The 18,870-nt window shown below is 39.3% G+C and overlaps 1 protein-coding gene across 1 annotated transcript; it reads right to left on the bottom strand.

Moving 5' to 3' along the window:
- Positions 1-1,415: 1,415 nt before the first annotated feature.
- LOC119883468 lies at positions 1,416-16,976 on the bottom strand. The gene is made up of 5 exons (XM_038694118.1): positions 16,476-16,976; positions 10,575-12,541; positions 9,666-9,852; positions 8,570-8,791; positions 1,416-4,250 (listed from the first exon to the last, which is right to left on the bottom strand). The coding sequence occupies exons 2-5, from the start codon at positions 12,315-12,317 to the stop codon at positions 3,949-3,951; spliced, it is 2,454 nt and encodes an 817-aa protein (XP_038550046.1). The 5' UTR covers positions 12,318-12,541; positions 16,476-16,976; the 3' UTR covers positions 1,416-3,948.
- Between the last annotated feature and the right edge of the window lie 1,894 nt (positions 16,977-18,870).

Genomic DNA, 18,870 nt, shown 5'->3' with positions numbered 1-18,870 from the left:
TCCAACTCTTGTGCCCTCTCAGTCCGAACAGCAACATGAACTGGTGCTGCCTGCCTGCGAACTATAGAAACAGAGAGCAGAAGGATGAACAATGTATTTTCACTCAGACTTAATGAAATGTTTTTTTATGTAAAAAATCTTAACACTTAATTTCCCAAGTAGATTGTATGTATAAGCAGTAATCAGTTTTCTTTGTAATCGCTGACACTTGCACCAGCCAAGGATTGAGAAGACTTTATAATGTATATATAAGGAGAGAACCAGAAGAGCAAAAATTACCAACAGGAATACTATTGTAACATTGATGATCGATCAACAGAAAATCAATCACTTTGATAGTCCAAGAATAAGTAATTTATCAAGGAAAATGCCAATTATTAGCTGCTTTCAGCTTCTCAAGTCTGAGGATTTGCTGTGTTTGTCTATTTTATATAATTGTAAACTCAGTCTTTGTATCTTGGATTAACAGTAATTCAGAAATATACTTCGGGTTCTGGAAACATATTTTCAAACTATTTTACTCCTCTTTATTACTTTTTGACAAATACTAAATAATTAATAGAAAATAACGGCAGCTAATCAATAATATTAATAATAGCACTCATTAGTTATAGTTACACCCCTAATAGCAATACCAAATAGCTGAGTTACACTGCAGACAATATTAGCAATTGGTTTACCCTCTCAGCCTACACACAAACAAATTAACTGCTTATTGGTTGGAACCTCAGTGGTTTATATCCTCCCGCAAGGACAAATAGTCTTTCCAATTTACTGTCACTCAAGTCTTCTCTCTGCTCAGAGCAATCAGCAGCAACATCCTCTCTCACCTCTAAACGCTTAATATGAGTGTATTGTCTGTGCAGAATCAAAACTTTTATCACCTGCACTGGATAACACCACCCAGCTGTTATTCTGTCTGTCAAAATGCTGACTTATTGTGTTAATCTGACCCAGCAGGATTGCTACCAAAGGAGCCATCCTAGCATTACAGCCGCTGTAGCTTGTTTCTATGGCAACAGCAGGCTGCCATGGGTCTTGTAATGAAGTGGAGAGAGAAAGAGAGTGAGAGAGAGAGAAAGAGAGCGAGACAGAAAGAGTGACTGTAAAATTTTAAAGATACAGTAGCTGAAGGTTTTGCACTACTAACTGCTGCTTTCTCCTTTTGTATTACTTTGGAACAAACCAAACACACAATATAATATATATATATATGTATACTGTGTGTGCATACAGTATGTGTTTACATGTACACACACATATGAACACACACACGGGCTTCAATGTGATATGCAAGACTTACCAGGCGACTGTGGCTTTGGCGAAACAACTGCAAATCTTTTAGGAGAGGACCTTGGTGGCATCGCTACCTCTATGTCCTTCTGCACCTCTCTCCTAGAGGCTGCGTTGCGAAGAAAAATGTTAATGTCTTTTATAAAGGCACGCATTTCAAATGTAAGAAATACACTTAATTATTGTTTTCATAAATACATTACATGTTAGTACATAATAAGGGGTGGAGAGTAACATTTGAGATATTTTAGTACTTTAGTCTTTTAGTCATGTCAAATTTATTTATATAGTACATTTAAAAACAACCTGAGTTGACCAAAGTGCTGTACAAATTAAAGTGAACGGCACAACAATAGCGAGTTAACAGTAGCAAAAAAGGCAAAATTTTAAGTAAAAGTTGATAAAACTACAAGGAATCAAATATGTACACAAAGAGAGAACATTTAAGTTAAAGCAAAAGGCTATTCCAAAACTTTGGAGCTGACACCACAAAGGCATGACTCCTCTTAACCCCTAGCCTCGATCGTGGAACAGTTAACAATGTAACAAATGTTCTGAGGATCGAAGAGACCTAGAGTTGAAGTACAGGCAGAAAAGTTCTGAAATGTACAGGGGTACGAGCCCATGTGTAACAAATAAAATAACCGTAAAATCAATCCTGCATTTGACACGTAGCCTGAATGAATTGAGTAGAAAAGATGTTTGAGACTGTGGGAGGTTTTGGAGGTGGTGGCAAAATATTTTGCTCTTGAAGCTTTGACAGATGGCTAATAATTTGCCAGACAGCCTTTTAGTATCTCAAATGAAACCTGTAGCCTATCTATTTACCATTTACGTTCTACCTTTTGACATATTTGCCTAAGAGCATAGGTGAGATTTGTCTCTAGGTTTTCTGTGAGTCCAAGATGTCCCCACAGAGGACAAAATTGTTATTTTTTACTCTATCACTTTAACTTATTTGACAGTTAACAAGACTAATGAAAAACATAAGTCTATAAATTATGATCTATTTGTATGGATTAACCTATTGTCTATGGAGGCAAAGTAGATAAAATTAAATTCACCTTGACCTGCTACAGCATTAAAATGCTGCTTCTGTAATAACAATCCAGTAATACATTGTATAATGACAGGGTCTTTTCTGTATAATGAGTACTTTTACTTTTGATCATTTTGGTACATTTGCTGATAATCATAATAACATGACATAAATATGAAAAATATGGTTATTTTTTTTTACTTTTTTCATAATCTTTCGCTTCTGAGCAATCTGAGAAGGGTAAATTAATCTTTGGTTAAAAGTTCACAACCAAAATGTTGGGAACTGCTGGTGTAAACCACATGTAAATAAAACTGTGAGGTACAGTGTGGTAGAGTGACCACTAGCTGGAGTTGCTGCTCCACTTGTTCACACAGTTTGTGTTGCAGGAAGCTGAAGCTGCTCCTGGCTCACACAGAAATACACTCTGTGACCACTGGATGGTGTTGATACTCCACATTCACTGCAAAAGATGCCAATACACAAGGTGCACCAAGGAACAACAAAGACGTCTACATCAGCTGAGGGTATATCCATGGTACTGTATTACTGCTGTGATGCAATACTAAGCAACAGTTAAAACGCATTACAGCAGGACTCAGTTTGAGGTGAATTATTTTTTTATTCTACATTCCTTGTTCTTCAAATCTTAAATCACATTTCCCATGGGGAAAGAGAAATGAACAGTAGATGTTATGGGCCTGTCAAGGGGCACACCAAGTCATAGTGCTTCAGCCCTGCTTTGTGCAGAAATTTCTTTACATCATAAAATAGCCGTGATAAGAACTATGTAGCTACTGAAATAAAAGAAAATTGTTTCCAGCTCACCTTCACATCCATCTAGCTTTTAGAGGCTTTTTGCTAAATACAGGAAAACCCATTTGGTAGATGATTCCTGTTTTTATGTTTAAAGTAATTTCAGAAATTCTTGTGCTGAAGGACTACATAAGTATTTTAACTGATTACATATGAAGACCTTGTGGTTGAAATGTTGGAATCTTTTGGCAATTAGACCAATGATGTTTGCCTTGTGGCCAGAATTTCACATTTTTATATTTAGAGGAAATAACATACAAGTTACCTTTTAAGGGGACTATTTTCTGTGTTTATAATACAATATGCATTTTACAACCAGATGAGAAAGGTGAGATGTCATAAAAAAAATGATAAAAAATTCATACAAATCTGAGCGTCTCATATGTAAATGAGTCGACTGAAGTAGCCAATGTTTTGGCCAGTCTAATTTTGGACCAAGTAGTACAATGAAATTTCTAGAAAGACTCATACAGAATGCAGGTCCTGTTACACACAGTATACCAGCTCCATTATGCCTCTAAGTGACAACTTCAGCATCCATAACAGTGAAAAATAACACTCTGAGAATTTCTGTGAAATAGATGCTGAAGGGGAAACTGTGCTATCATTACAGGGCCAGGAGTTTCCACTGACTCTTACTGAGGAACGATTACCAACATATCAAAATGAGGGCTATATATAAAACAGTTGTCATGAGCTGCTTGAGTGCTGACAGCAATTTCCATGTACATTCCAATGCTTAGCTGCCACCTCCCTCTAACACCCCTGCTAGCACACACTCACACATCCAATCTCATGAGTCATGTGATCACCAGACAGAGTGACCTTGAACTGTTTAGGACAAGCATGTTATATCTGGAGATAGCGCCAACACCACATACACATGCACAGTAAAACTGAGCCCGGGACCCTTTTTTCCAACAGTTTCCAATGAATGAGTGTTGCAGGGATGTACCAAGTGGGGAGCAGCGCTGCGGCGGGAGACTGCGGCGCTGGAGGCTAGGGGCATTGGGAGGCTGAGTCCGGCTGTGAGCATGGGAGGCTTCACCGGGGGGCGCTGTGGCTTTGTGAAGAGGTGTGTCGTCGCTGCCACTGCCAGAATCTGCACAGCAGGATGGATTTCAGAGAACAGAAAAACGTAGTCGGTGATTGTCAAAACTTTCAAAGGTCATTATTTGTATGAGCGAGTTTAACGCTAAATTTTGAATCCATTTTTATCATTTGTACATTTACAGTGCCATCACTGCAGTGTAAAAACATCACCTTATACATTAAAAAACATAGGCCCTATATTTTGTTCATAGCACACCTGCCAGTGACAGCGCTGTGGATCACCTCTCAGTGAGATTTACCATATTGTATTTCATAAGAGCAGATCACCGTCTTTCCTTGGAGAGTAATTTTCTAAACTGCAGAAATTCACTACTAGCAAAAAAAAAGCTGAATGCTGCAAACATCTTAATTATTCATAACAGCTGTTATTATGCCTCTAGCTTTCTGTGGATATGAAAGGCTTTGATTTGTAGACAAGATTAGGCGGTAGCAAGGAATAGTCCAACAGAAAAACATCACCAAGAACAAATATTCCCTCCATACAACCAGGAAGATCCGCACTGTTGTTTTACATTGTCACTGTTGTTTTGTTTTATAAAATTTCCTCAGGATAAACCCTTAACTATCTCTGGATTCCAGCACTATATAGAAAATTCAGCATTTATGTTTTACTTTGTTAGTGAAGATTGCTTCAGTTACTCATTACTACAGCGAGGCAGCATTTAGTGTCTATTGTCTGGAACAGCCTGCCAGAGGAGCTGAGAGCATCACAATCTCTTTACAAGAAATCTTAAGACATACCCTATTAGCTTAGCATTTGCTAATCCATAATATTTTAAACTACCTTCTTCTACTGTGCCACACTGGTCTCTCTGTTCTACCATGTCTCTTATTATGTTATAATTTCCTTATATTACCGTTTATATCATTGTGTTGTTGTATTTCACTGTATTGTTAAGCACCTTGTATTGCAATCTTGGCGGAAATATTCAGCTACTCTGAAGGTAACTCAGCACTCTCAAAGAGGAAAGAAGGACAGGTTTGTGCCCTTGAATTAAAATATCGTTTTTCTGATTTGAGAATTAATATGTCAGAGGATGGTTCAAGGTGCCTTGAATCACAGATGCAACCACCCAACAAGCTGTAGTAAAATATACAACATTATGGTAGATAGCACAATAAATTCAGATTAGAAAGAGAACATGAATCTTTGACATCAAAATGCCCATGGCCTGCATGAAACCTCCGGTGGGACTCTCCTCACTGCAACAGAGTCTGAATTCCCCCAGAAGAGTCAGCAGATGCTTCTTTTTTTTTTTTTTTCCCCAAAGGCATCTTACTGAAATGGAGGCTGAGCCAGGAAACGGACTGGCTGATAGGAGACGGCTGGAGGCTGACTCACACTGCTAAATGCTTGTTTCTAGCCTACATGTAGTGTGCAAATCCGTCCCCTGCTGTAAGCGTCCTCTGATCAGTGTTACACCAGCAAGATCAGAAAGGACTCTAGTCTGCTGGTAACTAATTCACAATTAGTGAGAAAGAACAGGTTAAAATATAATAATAATAATAATAATAATAATAAGTTTATCTTTATTATATCTATTGAATCTATTTCTTTATAATTCTACTTTATCTAAATTAGAATCTTCTCAATTCAACTGTCTAGCCTCTGTTGTAAATTTTGGACATGCACAAATTCACTCAGATATCATAGGAATAAGATGGGTTATTTGTCATTTTTTCTTTTAGTCAGATTAGTTTGGTGACACCAGTGTGTGCTCTGTTATGTTGTACACAAAATCCCTCAAGATACATTTTATGCAACAAATGTTGCATAAAATGTGTTTTACAAGTGTTTAACTGAACTGGGAATAATACCGTACAGCAAAACTGAAATTTGTTTGCTGTTACGCCTCACAGGTTTTGCCTCCTCTTTAGAAGATGCACTAAAAAACAAAACAGTGGTTTCAGTCACCAACAGTCTTTGAAAAACAATTGTGTCTGGTGGTGTTTTTTTCCTGCAATACATGGCAGGGATTGATCCACAGGAAAAGAGCCTTATTATTCATAACATGCCACAGAGAAGTGTGCTGCTTCAACTGCTCTGAAGTCTCACAGCAGCCTCTTAAACGTGTCCTGGAAATGGTCTACACAAAGCATAAAGTTGGATTATAAAGTATATAGTAAGTAGTAACTATACCATGTCCATAAAATAGGGATCAACGTGACAGTCAAGTTGCTTGTTTTATCTGACCAACATTCCAAAATGCAAATATACTCACTTAGAAAACAGAGAAAAACAGCAATTGAGAAGCATTTGAGCATTTTTGCTTGACAAACAACTTATATGAAAAATCTTCTGTAAACCAACTACTTGATTATAATTGTTTTACCACTAATACAGAATGTCTTTCAAAACATCTTCAGGGCCATTTGAACATCTAGCCACTCTGAGTACAACTGACATACACACTGTAGCTCCAAGCACACAGAATTTAACGCTTGTATCTTGCCATCCAAGCAGCACACAGTTAACCAGACAGATGAATTTGATATGTCACCAGCGTTCTGATGTTCATTAAGGAATCCTCTAATCTGAGAGGATGTACTCACTTCCAGTCACAACATTTTGCTGGAGTGCATCCCCAGTGAATGTGGCTACATTCAAGGCATAAGGTGGCATACTAATAGAGCAGTGCTGTCTGAGCCAACAGCCTGAAGGGAGACACTGCTATGCAAGCTGCCAGTCATTTATATATGCTGCCTGAGCTACTCCCAAGCATTTTACTATCTGGTAGACACCCATCTATTCACTACAGCACAAATAGATTTTTGTTTACAATTAGTTTTTCTTTTGCTGATAGGAACACAGCAAATTTGCAATTGGCTTATACATTTAACAACACAGGGAAGCTAACAAAGACAACAATGGCAATAAAAAACACAGTAGGCCAGACTTACATGACCGCAGATAATCATCTTGAGCTGTTTTCTGAAGAATCAGTGTTAAAAATGGTACAAAATAACCCAGTAAAGTGTACATTGGAGCCTTTTAGGAGAGACACTGAAGCCAAAAGAAAGACCATTATCTGGCTTGACTGTAGTGAAAGTTTGAGGAGGAGATCCACAGGCAAAAAGAGGCTGGTCAGAGATGTCTGGGTAAAAACAGCTTCACAGATTATTCTGTCATACCACACCCTGGCACTCTCTTTTTGACAGACATTGCAGCCGCCGGCACCACTTTTTAATTTCAGTGATTATAAATAGGGAAGAAGACATTGCTGCTGACATGTGAAGCAGTTACTGCGTTTGATGCTGGGGAACACACCCTGCATGAGACAACAGCTGTTTTCTTTATTTTTTCCCCAGTCTGAGGACACTGCCTGCACCAGCAGCTCAAGGAAGGGTCTGAATCCAGCAGGTCAGAATGAGTGGTGAGCAGGGAAAGGCAAGAGTCAGCTGTCTAAGACTGGAGTAAATGTAGTGACACTTGAGGGAGGACAGCATTAACCCATCGTCGAATCGGCCAATCAGCAGTCAGTACAAATACCAAACTAACCAATCTTAAAAAATACAAAATGGTCCAGCGTACACTATTAGATAACTGATTTTGGCAATCAGCATATCTGGTCATGTCTATTTTGGGTGGTTTGAATAAATTAATTGAATCTTGGATTGACTCAGTTTGACTCCATTACTTGGTGATTATAAAAATGCAGGAGAGGAAAAAAATGGGATTCTATGCGTTTTTCACACAGTGGTTGGTTTGAGTCAGCACTATGAAAAAAATTACTGCATCACCTCCACGCTGGAACAAAACTCAGATACACTGCTCATATTCAGTAAATGCTTTCTCTGTAATACATTAAAAACAAAAGTCTCAACTGACAACTTCTCAGCTTATTCCAACACAGTTTCTATATCTCTATTACACACACAGTTAATCAGATTATCAACTGAATTGCACAAGCATACACTTGTCTAAATAAAGGCTACAGGAAGCTTATGAGAGGTGGCATTGGACTGAGCACCACAATTTGATCCAGATAAAATGCTGCAGTATGTAAGTAGAGGGGTGACAGCAGAGGGAGGAGAGTGACTTAAAGATGACTTCATTAAAGCTCTTGTGGTGCAGCAGCTTTCAGCGCCTACTTGTAATAAATGAATGAAAAATAAAAGGAAATTAATGGCTGTTACTATAGTAACTGAGGACAGTAGGGGCATCCACAACTAGTGGTGAAATAATAAGATGTAAATGTAATAAAACATATCCTTTTAAATCAGACAGGGAACTGTCTGACTCAGGTCTGGGATTAGTAAAAACAGTAAAACTGTATAACTTCAATTCATATGAAATGCTTCACTCACGGTGAGAAGTTCGGCAGGGATCACTGTGACTGCTGTCATTAGACTGGTTGCTGGACACAGACGAGACACTGGAGCTCCGGACGAAGCCGAAGGAGGCCAGACGGGCAGCTGGTAGGGCGGAGAAGCCTGGAGGACGCAGACCAGACTGGCCTGGTTTGATCAGGAGACTCTTAGGGGTGGTTTCTGGACCTCTTTCTCCTGACCTCTTTTGCTCTCCAAGACCTTTTGAGATAATATTACAAATAAAGAGCGTAGAGGTAAGAGAAAGAGGTAAGAAATATAATCTTATAAAATCCAATCTTTGAATTTAGATACTACAAATTACATAACAATTGGCAAATGAAAAAAAATAAAATCATGATTTACTGTGATACAAATGATTGCACAAGATTTACTGGAAGGGGCTATGTAGGGAACACACTGCGAATTACACTACTAATACACTCATGGGATTTGCAGGAAAAAAATGTCTGCTCTGAAGAGTAAAAAAAATAAAATATTCATGTAAAAAAGAATAATCTCATGCAGCTAAAAAGACGACACACATAGATGAAAACATATGACTACTTCCATTCAGTGATGAAATAGCACATAAATAAGAGGGCACCATATGTGGAAGCAGAGTAGATTATGAATTGACAATGTGAGCAGGTAAGAAATATGCAGTGCAAGTTAGTAGGACGAGTGAGTCACATTGCAATGAAACACTTTGCACTTCAAAGAGTTTAGGTGCCAAAAGGCAAGCCTCATCCATATGCATGACAGGAAAAAAATAATCGGTAAATCATTCAGCAAGCCGAAGAACATAACTTTTCTGCAGCTAGATGTGCACAGAATAATGACGTATGCATAGAATTGAGAAAGCTTTAATAAAATTATTTCACCACAATGGTCAAAATGGTTTAGTATGCAGCATGTCAAATATGCTCTTGTGTTCTCTTCTTAAGAAAAGAAAAAGTTTTTTGAATATTTTTATGAATTCTGGTAAATAAAAATAAATAAATAAATCATACCTAGCATGTGCTGACACCACATGTACATTTTAACATTGAAAAAGTAAAAAAAACATTATTATGCCAGCAGATCACCATCTCACCTGCAGGGTCCTGGCAGCCTTGGGTTGACACTCCGGCTGCAGCATGGCATGGGGCCATGGCTGACCTTTGACCTGTCTGCTGAACTCTTGTCCTGGCTGCAGGCTGCCTGGTGACCGCCCCTAACCCCAGCTGAGGCCTCAGAGCTCTCGGTGAGCGGTATACACTGCCTCCTTCTTGTGAAACATGCTGGAGGACATTACCAATACAAGCCAATCACTGTCTATCACAATAAATATTTCAACTGGGCAATAAGATTACATAATATAGTTTGCTTATGGAGTGTAAAGGTAAACTAGATTCTTTCTCTTATAACTACATTAAGCATGGTCATTTCTTCTAATGGTTACACCCATATTGTGTGCACCCTATTCAGAAAGTGAGTCCGCAACAGCAAAGAGCACCCTGTCACTTACAGACAAGTGCTGCATCCCAGGAAATGTGGCCACACCAATATTAATTCTTAGCCCCCTGCAAGAAGACTCCGAGAATAGTCTTAGCTTAGATGCTATTACACTGTATACAGACCACGTGTCTTTACATTTAGGAGGTCAGAACAGCTTCATATATTAAATCTTCAATTTAATAAAACAACTCTCTTCATTCTGTTGCTGTTTGAGGTGGCCATGATTGATCCTGTTTTTATTTGTTTTTTCTTTTTTATTTGTGCAAAGGCGTATGCTCTCAAAAATGTTATTTAAATAACCATTTGTTGTCAAGGTTTGAAACACAGGATGCACATAGGTGAAATTGCCCATTTTCCTCCTTGCATTAGCAGTTAAAACTTTTGCATTACTCAGATATTTTGCTATTTTGCACCACCAGCATGTTCCTGCACTTCTTTAGGATCAAGCACTAATGGTATGCAGTAGTGTCATGTGAGCATATCAAATCAAAAGACTATTTCTCACCTCTTGGAGATATTTCTCAGGTATATCCTCATGAAAATTATCCAACTTCCCACTTTGCCTTTGAGGGATGGTGCTGCTTGGAGGTTTCACCACAGCCACAGCCATGCTTGGAGAATAGTACCCTGCCTTCTGCATCTCCTGTCGATATTTGTCAAACAACAGGTTAGAGGAACATAGCACCGGTGTGGATTTAGGTTGAGAACCAACCATCGGATCTTTATGAGCTGGCGGGCTAGAGTAAGAAGACAGTCTTAGTGTGGAGGCTTCGACTGGAGCATCAGTCACTTCTGGTTTTGCTTGAGTATTCTTTCGAACATATGTGATGATTTTTGGTCGGATATTTTTAGGCTTCTGGGTAGGAGAAGACCTCCTGGGTTCAGGCTCTTTCTGCTGAGAAATAAGTGGTTTGGGGATGCCACTGCTCAAACTAGTCTTACCTGGTGGTTTGACTGTTTGACCTAGACCTCTCTTAGGGGAGTTACTGCGCTCCGAGCTGAGTGCCCGGATACCCTGGACCTTGGCTGGAGAACCAGGTGGCCGTCTCTTGGGCGAACAGGAGGTTGTTTTAGGGGAAGTAGGTGTTGCTGGTCGACTAGGGCTTCCCCATGGCTTCCTCCTCTCCAGGCTTAGAGAACTGGAGGTGACCATGTTCTCGAAAGAGCCCTGTTTTTTTAAGCTGTTATCAAAAGACAGCTGCTTCTTTAAAGTATTGTCAAATGATGGCTGCTTTTTAAAACTCTTGTCAAAAGAGGTTTGTTTTTTCAGCGTGTTATCAAATGATCCTTGTTTCTTTATGGCTTTGGATTCATTTGAAGACGGAGTCCCCTTTGTACCAGTTTTGTGTGGGCTATAGTTTGCATTAGGGGCCTCGTCAGCTTGTGTGCTTTTATCTATTTTAGTGTTGCTTTCTTCATGTGATTTTTTTGCAGCGGGTAAACCAGTATATAAACCTTGTTCACAATCTCGCTCTGAAATTGTATTCTCTGCTTTATTTATCTGATTATTGTTCTTCCTGTGCTCATCAGTGACACCCTTATGTGGAACATTGCTTTGTGCATGTGATACCACGTCTACCAACTGAACTGTTGCATTCAAATTCATGTCCACATCTTTCCAGTGTATTGTGCTTTTTCCAGAGGGGATGGAGGGATGATCAGCTCTTTGAGAGGACTTGCCTCTCTCTGTCGTCTGGGTCCTGCCAGTAGTGTCCATAGCAGCGTCCATGCTTGAATTGGTGGACAAACAGGACACAAAGGCATCTGTTTCTGAACTTAACTCAGTCCCGGATGCCCCTCTGCTCTCAAAGACATTTCTGGAGGATTCCTGCTCACTGGCGCTATGCAAAATAGACTTTCTCTCTTCCCTGCTCCTTTTACCTGTTGCCTGTTCTACTGATGCTTTGCTGCATGCTGAAGGTCGTTCTTCTTGAAGCTCCTTCCGGTCTGCAAGCCCGACAAAGTCCTCTCCCTCCCGAACCAGGTAGGCCTCCAGCTCCTGGCACTCCAGCATCTCAAACTCAGCCAGCTCAGGGTCATCACACTGTGAGTCTGTACCCCAGATAATGACTTTGTCCTGCTTTGCTGTTTCAATCATCAACCCCGACAGAGTGCCAGTATCACCTGTCCTCCCACCATCCTCTGTTTGGATTTTATTGGCGTTGGCATCGCCATCAGCCAGCACGCCACCCTGCTGGTTGTTATTCCGTAGCTCCCCCTCACTGAAGGGCTCTCCTCGCTCACACATTTGGGAAACAGGTCTGAGTTAACAGCGCCCTCAAAAGCACTTTAAAAATCAATCAGCCATGGCATCTATTCCGAAAAAGTCTGTCTACCGATCAAAGAGTCTCAGTGGCACAGCAGGAGCCTAGAACGGATTTTCACATTTCGTTCCAGTGTGCCAGTAATCAGAATGTTGAATATCACGTCTAATTTGGAAGATGGCTCTTCACGACATCTGGAGTCCTTATCCTATAAAAAACAGAAGATAACAAATAAAAAGATCAACAAAATGACAGATGACTTGATAAGAAAGTATTTAACACCTATTAGCACTTGAGTCCATAACTGCAGTATTTACAGTTGCAGTATACAGCCTGCTTCAGTCTATCATTATGAAATGATGAAATATTTGTTTTCCAGGCATGAAACATGCTATGCTTGAGCCTTGAATGAATTATTGACACAGGGGCTCCCAATTTTTTAGCAGCACCCCTGTGAAAAGAACAGAACATCATCTTTGTTGTTGTTGTTCTATCAAAGAGAAGTTTTAAAAAATGGAAATACCATTAAGAAATATCAATGACTTCTCACTAATCTGAAGTGTATATTAAGGAATGTAACTGAATTCTTTAAACAACTAATAAAATAACATATTCTGTAGAATATATCAGATCACTGAGAACAATGTAACAGGTTCTCAGATCAGTGTGACAGAATGTGATCCAGTTTCAGAAGTCATCCATGAATCTATAAATGCAAACAAAACTTAAAACTAGGACATACCATACTAGTGGTTTGTTATTTGTCAAAATTCTCTTCACTACGTTCAATTTTCTTCACTGACTGAAAGCTGACCGATTTTAACAGGAGAATACCATAAGGTAGGCTTTTAACAAAGACACTTTTTCAGCTTTTCAGTGTAGTTTCTGAGATTGTCTCCTTAAAACCGTAAATATTCTCAGGATACAAGCAACTTAAAGATAATTTACATTCAGCGGCAACTGTTATTTCCTGCAATCCCTAACATACTGCCTATATCTGCATTTGAGATCATTTTTAATCAGATCAATAAAAAACCTCTGCAAACAGAATGCACCAAATGAAATGATCTCTGCACACCAGAGGCCATGAGGAACTTGTTAAAAGACAAAATTATACTGATGTGTGACTCTAAGGGAAAAAATGTGTCAGTACCATGTGGAACTGACAACACTTGCTGAAATTATTATAGGGGGGACTTATCAAGCTTAAGCCGGTGAAATAAATGTAGGGTTACTGTACACATGCTACCACAGACTAGCTCTTAATTACTGATTTAAATAGGATTTATTTATAAATTGCTATAAAGACTCAGTTATTATTAGCAGCGAGCAGGTTAGTTCACTTGTTCTGATTTATAGAGTCTCTGATTAGGCCTATACTGTGAATTGAACGAAATCAGTGGTACTCCATCTCGGCTGTTCCCCCTTCATGTCTTCAGCGCATAATAAAAGATGTCTGCATTTGACCTACTTCCTGAGTGCATGTTTATACAGCACAGAGAGCTTTAACAGACCCTCTGATCTGGTTGTCAGGTTCTGTTAAGTACCATAAATTAACCTCCAAGTAAAAAAAAAATAACACTTTTATTCCACTTAAGCAGTCAGAACTGTTAAAAAGAGTCTTGATAGTTTTTGTTGTCACAAGGAACAAAAACAGAAGGACATAATATATATTTTACTTCAGGAATGCAGTGGTACTTGTTGCTAAGAGATGTCACCAGAACTGAAAATGAGAGAGCTGTTGTGTGATGATAGAGTTTGCTGCATGTTTAGAAGAAGGAGGGGAAATACTATATAAATACAGTATATAGACTGCTACTTTCACTTTTATATTTCTGAAAGGACACTTGAAAAGAAGAGGCAAAGACAGAAGCATCTGTTTGAAGTACAGGCACAATACACAACACTAAATGCTGTCTCAGCACCTGCACTGCAGAACAGAGACCAATGAAACAGATTCCCTTACACCTGCATCTCCCCCACCTCACTGTCAAGTCTCAAACAGCACTGTACGGTTACTGCAACACAAACTCTCTCTGGGTAACCAAACAACAGATGAAGCTCCAATAAAGATTCTTACATATAGCATGTTGCCTGACAAGCATGACAAGAGATGACAAATTGGATAAACAAAGTCTTGTTTTAAGAGAGAAGCTGCAATCTGGTAAGGGGATTGTTTCTGCTGCAGCCATAATTGCTTCTGCATCCCTTACAGTTATTTTCAAATTAATTCAGTGGAGCCCACTGTACATACACAACAGTACTGTACATCATATGACACTTAGAGAAAATGGATGATGGATATGATTTAACTAATTTTGGAAGTTTGAGACTGGGCTTTCAAAGGGAAGATAAAAATAACAAGGATACAATGAACAACTGGGGGATAGATGGTCAGTTGTAGAGTTGTAGAGTAGAACAAATTACACCAAAATCTGTTTTACCCTACCTGTCCTACTTTTGTGAGTTAAATTAACATTGCTCTTACTGTGGATTTAATGATTTTCTGCTTCAGTGTCCTGACCCATGCTGGATGAAATAAAAGTATTACAGAGATAATTAAACTTTTTAATTCATTTCAACCTCTTTCTCTTCAAAATTCTCTGGAGAGCCGAGTGTCACAGTCAAGGCAAGAAAGAGCAGGATACTGCTAGTCCTATTGACTGAGAGAGGGCAGTGCAGGTACCCTAAGTGACTGAAGTAGTATTCTTTACTTCCTTTACCACCCCATTTGCCATGTCCACCTACATGGCACATACTGTTCTACTATACATGCAGGCTATCAGTATGTCAGGCTCATCCCTGCACTGGCCCTGTCACTTTCATCCCTTTGTTTTTTTCCTTTTTTAATTTACGATCCCTGGTTGTTTTTCTCTCATGTTTTTCCTGCTGCTGCAACAGCTAATGTTCCTTCGGTAACGCCGTTACTGCACGAGGAAGAATGAGGAAATGTATACCCCAAAAACATGCCTCCCTGAGCATGTTTCCCCATCCCCCCTTTGTACGGCAACTCACCCTGCCACCTACCTCCTGATATGCAACATGATGGCAAGACCTTTATCAGGGCCTCATATGAAAGCTGTGCATCTTTGCACTCGTGTGTGTCTGCTCAATCAACTTGTTTTTCTCAGTGAAACAGCAGCTCCTTCAGTTTTAGCACTCATATATCTGAAGCAGAGCACAGATCAAGACCTTCAATTGTCCACCAAGCTTCACTTGATGCTTAAACTGGAATCCTCATAAAATATTGAGGATGGATGAAAATGGAGGCATTGCTCTCCCTCTCATTTTAACGCTTCAGTGGCCCAGACTTCTTTGTGTAACCAACCAAAGCTCACAGACGATTTTCTGTTGTTGTGACTTAAGCAAAATGGAACGTATGTGCCTCTAAGGCCTAAAAGCGATGGCACACTAGGTGCAGAAGAAACATACATGCTGGAATAACCTTAATGTGACATGCAAAGGTGAATCTCCCCTATGTTGGCTATATGCACAACTATGTAATCTCAATATTTTCAAGTTAAATTAGTATAATCACCAAGCTTTCACAGATAATTGAGACCTCAGTGTTGTGTCTGTACTTCATTGCCACATCTTACATAATGTAACAAATATCAGGCATTTTGGATGACTGTGGTCACTCAAATCTCACCAGCAGAAATCTGTCACTTTACCATTACTGATGCTCATCTATTAAGCTTATGCTGCCATGTTCTTCATTTTATAGTTTCTAAATATATAGTGTATCTACACACATGACCCCAAGACAGGAAGAAAAGAGGAGGCTTTGTTGCTTTTAGGACAGACACTGAAGCACAAATAGAGTTTAAAGAACACAATCCAGGGTCTGACCCCACTACACACCCACAAACGCACAGTCTGGGGTGAGCCCACATAGCAAGGTTACGTTTTTTATATCTTCACGGTATGCAACAGCTACATTGGAATTTGCACTCCTGGAAATAATCAGCCAATGACTAGAAAATAACGTTAATACAAACACCACCAACATCACCATTATCCGCATTCCCTCCAGCAGACGCAGCAGTGTCAATAAATCCAATTATCACTGCCTATGCGAGACTGAGAGGGAGAGACACAGAAAACACCCACTGTCCCCGGTGTGAAATGTTATTCCTTACCGTTCAGAGTCAGGTAATCCGCTGGAGAAGAGCACCACAGTGAAGTGAAGAAGAAGCAGGCAGCTCGAGCCGTGATGAAGAGTCTGCAGCATCGCTGGTAAACAGGGAGGAGAGGAGAAGAGAGGAGAGAGGAGACTCAACGCCCATGTCAACACGGGCTCAGGTCGCCCCCTGCAGGTGAAATCATCTATTTATTTTCCCTTTATTAATTATTTCGAGCTACATGCAGTAACACAGTGGCATTCGACCGGGTATACAACAAAAAAAGTGGCCCACAACAAACAAAAACATGAATAAAGATAGTGTATCCAACTTTATTTCTAGATAGACACGAGCTTTCTTTGTATCATACACACCGTATTGTATTTTGTGCACACAATTCCATTATTATTAATAGTAATAGTAGTAGTAGTATTGGTAGTTATATCTGGAATCTGGAAAACTAAACATTTATACACTATGCTTTTCATTCAAACTTTTTTGTCAAATACATTTTCATGACGTATAAATAAATAAGAAATCATACTGAAATATACTACTTGAAATAGTGGGAAAACACACATAAAACAATTGGCTTTGTCATGCGAACCATGTATGTAGCCTCGATAATTTCTCCTAAAATCAAAGACAATGTCTGCGGCTTTAACTTTCAGCATTATTTATTTACAACAGAAAAAAAATACCACAACTCACATCAAGACAACACATGCTGAACAGCTGACCTTCACCACACTGATACACTGTAAATTAGCAGTACTATAAAGTTGAACTAGCTTTACATAAACTATTGGAACCATTATTGGTTTCATTAGCAGTTGCCTCATTCCACATTTGGGTCTTTCCCCTGTATTCCTGTTACCTTAATTACTTGCACGAGACGCGGCATGAAGCCTCACCTGAGTTTTAATGTAACTACAGCATCCATAACAAAAGCTTATTTACTTGAAATAATGCTTGATAAACAATTTTACAGATAAAAGCTGCCGGGTGGTATGGTTAGAGGCAAGTGAAAGTTATAATATGGGCAGTAACCTCAAATCTACAAAATCAAAACTGTACACAAACAAAAGACAAAATGTCTAAACAGGTAATAATGCATGTGACTTTATAATAAAACAAAACTTATGTGATGCACCACCATATCGAACATCTCCCAGTTTAAATAATAGCTATTTAAAAAAACAAGCTAGTGGACAGAAACACTTTCTGCAGCGGGATTACAATGCTGCTTCAATGTCTTGACATTCAGGTACATAAACTGTGTTTATTTACGACGTAGTACTAGTATTTTAAACTTTACTCAGTGTTGGGCAAGCTACTTGGAAAATGTAGTGAGCTAAGCTACTAGTTACTCTACATTAAATGAAGCTTCACTACACAGAAACTACCCTTCTAAGCTTCTTGGCGGCCCAATTTACCTTAACCCACTGAGGTAAAATGGGCCATCGTCTGTGTGTGTGTGTACACACACACACTCACCTTGACCCCCTTGTAGGGCCTAAATAATTATATTTTATTACATAATTTCAACACAAAATTATTCAAAACATTAATTTTTAATCATAAAAATACATGGAAAAGGCATATATGGTATTGTATTATTGTCCCAAACGATTTACCAAAAAGTGGCCCAATTTAGCCGATATCACCCTGATAGCCTAGTTTATACTGAACTAACTTTATTCCACAGTAGCAATAGAAGAAAGACTAAAAACCTGCTCCAAGGAGAGAGAGAGAGAGAGATCTCCTCTCATGGAAACAAGTTTCTGCCACTACATATCAAAGTTTCCTCCTCACTAGAGGAAGAGGTTTCCAGGCTGGACCCTGATCCTTCTCCAAAGAGGTGTTAAAGTAACTATCACAATAGAAAGTAAACTCAATCGCGCGTGTCTTTATTCCCCTGCAGCAAAGTCGCAGGTATCAGCCCGTGGATCGGCACGTGATGTCGCCGTCACACGCTTCTGCCGGCTGCACAAACAGGTCCGTGTGTGGCGGTGGTGTCACTTACTGATCCTTCAGAAAATGTAGCGTTTGTGGAAGCTACCGCGCTACTCGGCCAATAGAAAAGCTTCGTTACTGAAAAGCTATTTGATTCAGAAAATAGCGACGCTACCACAAATCTACTGAGAAATGTAGTTAAACTTTTAACGGCGCTATTTGTAGCGACGCTACTGCCCAACACTGACTTTACGGTCATTGTTTTCAGCTTTACAGGCTACTTTAATGTCATTATTAGAAAAATCTACAACAACTCTGTGGCAACATTGTTTTGTCTCTGCCTTCAGGTTACATCAATAGTTTGTTTAAATGGAACATAAAGAGCAAAAACTATTTCATCAATGTTCATTTTTAAAAAGGGAGTCACATAGGCTAGATCTCTCACGCTCAGATTTTA

This window comes from Micropterus salmoides, unplaced genomic scaffold (assembly GCF_014851395.1).
Source record: "Micropterus salmoides isolate LMB-PRFRI ecotype aquatic unplaced genomic scaffold, ASM1485139v1 Ms_hic_scaffold_3, whole genome shotgun sequence".
Classification (NCBI taxonomy): Eukaryota; Metazoa; Chordata; class Actinopteri; order Centrarchiformes; family Centrarchidae; genus Micropterus; species Micropterus salmoides.
The sequence above is the reverse complement of the archived record's forward strand: the minus strand, read 5'-3'. Positions and strand labels throughout refer to the sequence as shown.